This window comes from Platichthys flesus, chromosome 12 (genome assembly GCF_949316205.1).
Source record: "Platichthys flesus chromosome 12, fPlaFle2.1, whole genome shotgun sequence".
Taxonomy (NCBI): domain Eukaryota; kingdom Metazoa; phylum Chordata; class Actinopteri; order Pleuronectiformes; family Pleuronectidae; genus Platichthys; species Platichthys flesus.
The window spans coordinates 4,372,085-4,378,101 of record NC_084956.1 but is presented as its reverse complement, the minus strand read 5'-3'; the positions used below and the strand labels follow the sequence as shown (position 1 = coordinate 4,378,101).

The 6,017-nt window shown below is 45.4% G+C and overlaps 1 protein-coding gene across 1 annotated transcript; it reads right to left on the bottom strand.

Moving 5' to 3' along the window:
• adob (2-aminoethanethiol (cysteamine) dioxygenase b) lies at nt 1-2,717 on the bottom strand. Its single transcript, XM_062400741.1, has one exon. It carries the CDS (start codon nt 2,615-2,617, stop codon nt 1,859-1,861), a length of 759 nt encoding a protein of 252 aa, XP_062256725.1. The 5' UTR covers nt 2,618-2,717; the 3' UTR covers nt 1-1,858.
• Between the last annotated feature and the right edge of the window lie 3,300 nt (nt 2,718-6,017).

Genomic DNA, 6,017 nt, shown 5'->3' with positions numbered 1-6,017 from the left:
CAAAATAAACAGCACGCTTTATATGAACAGAGAAAATCTTCATGGCAGAAACATCGATACAGAATCAGATTCTCTGGTCTGATTTCAAGAGCTGATTAAAGGACCAGTCGTCTGCGAATCAACATTCAGAAATTCAATCATGCAGCAACTCTGGTAAGTTTTCACTATTTTCAAAAAATAGAGTAGAATATAAGATGAATCATTTCATAGTCTCTATCTCCCACATTTCAGGAGCTGAACTCTTCACGTGGCTCTAAGTGCTTTTCTGTCGCCTTTCACCGAACCTTCATATTATTTCACTTTTAAGTGCTGATTTTTTTAGTAGCAGATTTGTTCAGCAGTTTGTTTCCATTATTATAAATCACACCATCAAGTTGTTTTCAGACCTGGAGTCTGGACAAGTTCCTGAAATGTTCTGGAGGTTCTGTGTGTGAGAACAAATGTCTGAGTCAGTGTCTCTGGCTAATTTCTGGAACTTTTCCTGCAGCCTTGAATGTCTGGAAAATCCACAGTGGGAGAGTGGACGTGTTGATGAGGTTTCAAACCCAGGATGGCCGTGAAACTGGAAGAACACAAATATCTCTGGATGAAGAAGAAGAGCCATACACGCAGAAGATGAAGACGTCAACTTGGATTCCAGAGCTTTTGGTGAGAAAGGCCAACAGACCATATTCTCCAGATGTTTCACGTCTGAAAACAGCTTCACATTCTCCTCGAATGTCTGATTAAATCCAAAACCTCCAACTGTGACATGAACAACTTCTTATTCGGTCTTCTCCGACGCTGGAGCTCAAGCGAGGGAACTAGTGCACATCTTTACACACAATCAGTCAGCGAATCACAAACAGCCCCGAGGAGCAAACTCTCGAGGCCTAATCACAAGAAAACCTGCAGCTTTAGACGATTTTCTGTCAAAACTAAAGAATAAACCTGAAGATTCACACGTTTTTTTTTTCCATCTGACAAATAAACAGGACTAAACCTTAAGCAGGAAGACGATTAACAAACATGGATGCCTTAACCTCAGTGGCCCAGGGCAACTTCCACCAGCAGCAGGGACATTTCAGCTCAGGGCAGGTTAATGCTGCGTTCAGGTGCAGTCACACGTCTGGAAATCCCAGTACAATTGATAATTAAGCCATATAATTCAGTGTTCTTTCATGCAGGATGTCCCTAGATTTCACAGAAACTCTTTCAATGAGTTTCCCCTGAATTTAGTTGGAATACAAACTAGAAGCAGCGACCTCCGACTCTTCTTGAACGCAGCATCAGGCCCCTGCACATCATCAATCTTTCAGCTCTTGGCATCAATAATCTCTCTGGGGTCTTTTTTATTACTATTTTGTTTGTACACATTCGTCTGCTCAAAGTCCAATCAAGGGACTTTTCTGTTTTTGAACCCTTTAACCTGAAGATGAAACATTTCTTCAGTTTCTCGTGGAATCAAACTGGATCCAGGACAGAAGTGTGTGTGTGTAAAACTAAGTTTTAGCTGCTCCTCAACTCAGAGGCGGAACTGTTTTCTAACTGAATTAATGGTGAAGGAGCAAAACCTAATGTAAATGGTTTGAGTCCCTTTCTGATGGAGGAGGTTAGAGGAGCCTCAGAAGCTGATAGAGGAAACTTTCTCGAATATTATTATAATTTTAATTCAATTCAATCTTTGCAGCACAGTCCACCAGGCGGTTTCCTCCACCTGCACCGATACATTCATGAGGTGTTGACCCTCAGTCTGGCCTGGCACGGCCCGGCACGGCTCAACATGCTCCACACACACATGGATTACAGATTTAGCCCCAGTTTGTCCGAGGTCACTGAACCAGACCAGGCCGAAAGAAGAAGACGTTATTCGGACGTATCAGAGGGAGACCTCCGGGCCCGGGTACGGTTCTCCTCCGCACCAGAAGTCCGGCGGCTGTGAGATCTCCATGAGCCAGAGCTCCTTCTCCTTCTGCTCCGCGGGATCCGCCTCCAGGACCCGGTAGTAGTGACAGTCCCGGCCGTCGTCCGGGTCGTACGGCGGGGCCAGGATGTCCATGAACGCCGTGGGGCCGTCCACAGCGTCGATCTGGTGGAGGTTGTCCCGGTCAGGGGAGAGGACGCAGGGCCCGCACTCCTCCGTGAACTCCCCGGTGGAGCGGAGCACGGAGCGCCGCAGAGAGCCCACCTGGGCCGGCAGGGGCGCCGCAGTGGAGCCGCTGCTCGGCCGCTCCAGCCGGTCGAAGCAGCGGATCCTGACCTTCCCGTACAGGACCTTGAGGACACCGTGCATCTCCGGGTGGTCGTGCAGCGGGATGGAGGCTCCGCTCTTCAGCAGGAACACCCCCATACTGAAGTGGTCAGTCTCGCAGATGTGCATGTAGGTGACCGGCGGCGCTCCGTGGGGGTAGGGGAGCGCCGGGGCCACACCGGACGGGCTGTCCTCGGCTCTCCGCGGGGCGAGCTTCAGGTCCGCCGCTCGCACTTCCGTCATCAGACTTTTGAGCTCACCGAGGTTCTCCAGAAAACACTTCCCGGCGTCGGCCCCTCCGACCTGGGGCTGGTTGCGGAACGTGGCGAGAGCCTGGCGGGCGATTCTCTGGACGATGGAGCTCATGTCGCTGTCACCTGGCATCATACCGGAGGCGGAACGACTCTGCCCGGTCACCACCGACTCCACCGACCGCTGGTTAGCTTAGCACCACTGCTAGCTGCACAGATCGTCTAGTAGAGCGATGACTCCCTCCGCGGTCCAATCGTTCTTGTAGGTGGTGACCCTTTATATACAGACTGTGGTGGAGTTACACACTCACACACACTGGAAAATAAACATTACCTAAAAAGAATCAGTGATCTTAACCTGTATATAAGCAGCTGCTACGATGTGTTTATATAAAATTATGATTCATGTATATTTTCCAACAATATAAATGAAATATATCCTGGTCTATATTAATCCTGCAGACCGAACAGGCTCAGGCCCGGGGTTCTGGAAGGTGTTAACAGTTATTATTGTTTGATAATCAAAATAAAGCGCAGACGAATACACGTAAAACCAAAAAAAAGACATAATTTGACAACAAAAACACACAAAACTATTTCAATGAGATTCAACAATGACAAACACAGACAAGTCCCTAGGAAAAATAGCCTTAAAACAACCAGAGGGAGAGGCAAGAAGAAAATAAATGAATGACAATAGATATGAGTGACACTTCATAGTTTTTCATGTGCACAATCGATGTAAACACGTTAACAAGTATTTTTAAACAAAATATGAATAATTTCTCATCAAACCTATCAAATACCAATTAGCAAATACTATAAAATATATATTAAAATGAATATCAATAGTCAGTGATAAAAATGTGTCCAACATGTATGAAACTTTTCAGGGTTAATTTATGTTTTAGTTGATATAGAAACATAGCAGATTTAGACGACATTCAGAAATGAGAGCGGAGTGATACCTCAGTGTTTTTTCCTCTTCTTCGATGAGCTTATCTACATGCTCATTGGTCCACACGGCTGTTTTGATGAGTTTTTCTACTTGTGAACAGAGGATGTTTTATATTTTAATAAATCCCCACAGAGATGAAACATTTATGAGAATCTGCAGATTTTTACTCTTCCATTAGTGGCCTGCTGCCAAACACGTCCGCACCACGCTGCTCGTGGCACGTTACACCTGGTGCATTGTGGGAAATGTAGGCAGCTCGTTGATCCCTGCTTCACCGACTAGCACAGCCTCATGTGGAATTTAAAAAAGGACCAATGACTGTTTATAAAGACGATCAGTTACTGTATATAGAGATGACCAGGGACTGTTTATAAAGACGATCAGAACTCACTTCAGCCTCCATGTTGTCAACAATGACTCATGGATGAGAGTGTGACTCACTTGTTGTGGCGTTTGTGTTTGTCACTTGCTTATAAAGACGTAGGAAGTTAACTTGGACGTTTCTCCTGGGAAACACAAACTCACACTTGCTCATCAGAAGAGAGTGACAACTGATCAGTTCATGTAAATCTCGACCTGATGAAAACAAACCTTGTTTGGTGATTATTTGTCGTCATACGCATTTGTTTGTGTTTATTGCTGAAATGAAAGGAGAGATTAACAGGAAGCAGTTGGTGGGAGGCAAATGTTCAGACCCATGCTTGTGGTCGGATTGTGAATAGTATCAAAGAACGAGGGCTAAAATATCTTGTATCGGAACGGCCGCCATCTTGTGCTTCCCCCGTCATTTACATTCAAAGTCTGTGCGGTAGTGATCAGCTGTGGTATCGAGGTCCCACCCATACCCCCAACCAGCCAATCAGGAGCCAGTCTCATACCATCAAACAACTAATTATAACCAAACTGATCAGAAACACTTGAGCAAAGAGATAAGAACTACAAAATGACAGGAACCATCAAATGTCATAACTACTTTCTGCTAACATGGAGGAGGAGATCATGGTTTTTATGGCTTCACTTTACAGAGCTGTCATGTCGGCCATCTTTATTCACAGTTTATGTAATCTTAGCATTAAAATCATTAAAGGACCAGTCTGTAGGATTTAGTGCCATCTAGTGGTGAGGCACAGTCCCCTTAAATCCTACAGCCCCTTAAATATTGGGGCTTTTTATTACCTATTTGTGTCTATTTACCTCGACCTTGTGAAAGTGTTGTCATCATCAAACAGAACCAGAGTGTGAAACCTCCTCCTGTCATCACAACACCCTGACGCCCTGGTGGCGACTTTCCTAAACTCACAATAAAAATAGAACTAGCTGAGTCCTTGTGATCACGAGGACACGGACGTCTTTCCGTCCTCACCTGCTCCCACGCAGCTCAAACTTCTCACTTCTCCTCGACTCCGCCATCTTCAGCCGGTGCCTTGAACGCCCACCTCCTCACGACGTGACACCAGGGCCTCAACCATGCGTCCAGAAAACTCCCCAGTGTGTTTGCAGTCGTGATGTCGAAGTTCTCCTGAATTTTTGTGTTGTTTTTTTAGGACCGGGAAGCAGGATGAAAATAGACAGCATGAATCAGAGCTCGGACTGTTTTAGCCCTGATGTCGAGCCAAGCTGTGGAAGCCCCGCGTCCAGGAGGTCGTCCTCCAATTAAAATAAACAGGATGAGTAACACACACACACACACACACACACACACACAAAGGGCCTTGTATATTTATAACACTACAGTAAACAGCAGCAGTTGTTGTGTGTAAACTACAGACTCTGGGGTTTGCTGTCTCGGAGGCTAAAATTAATAAAGTTGTAGAGATGCTGATGTGAAATTCCTCCTCTCACATCAACAACTGTGTTAGAAAACATCTGGTTCCTTGGTGTAAACGTCAAAGTTCCAAGAACACAAAAAGGCAAACAAAGAAGACGACTGCAGCTTCCAGGAAAACTATGTAAATATGACATCAATTATTACAACGAGTGGATTTTAATGTTTGTCCTGGATTTCGTTATTGACCTTTTTTGTCCGACAAAGACGAGATGATATCAATGAAAGTAAATATTACGATGAACTAATTTTGTTGATAAAAGATGAAACATTTCTCTCTGTATACACAGATACACATTTTCACATCTTCAGCGCAGCTTTCCCCACCAAGGTTCCAGTTGTGTGAATTATTCCACCAATCAGCAACATTCTGGGGGTTAAACAGATTTACCCAGAGCTTAATACAGACCCTGGTCCATGAGGTGGAAACTCCGGTTTATGCAAAGCTTCCTGGTTTCATGTGTTGTGCAACCCTACTGGAACAATATCAATAACAACATCAGATAAGAAATCATGTTCTCCACTTTGTTCTTTCTCCTGGAAGCCGGAACGCTCTGCAGAGATCCTGATTCTTAGGTTTGCGTGCCGTCGTTCCTCCGACGCTTCGACTTGAGTGGATCCAAATGTGTTTTGTGACCGAGGCCCGGGTCCACAGGGCTTAGACAGGAAGCTGGATGTGGAGGCCTGAGGATCCCACAGGGAAACTTCACATGCAGCCGCTGACATCACACACAACTCAGCTGTTGGAAGCAA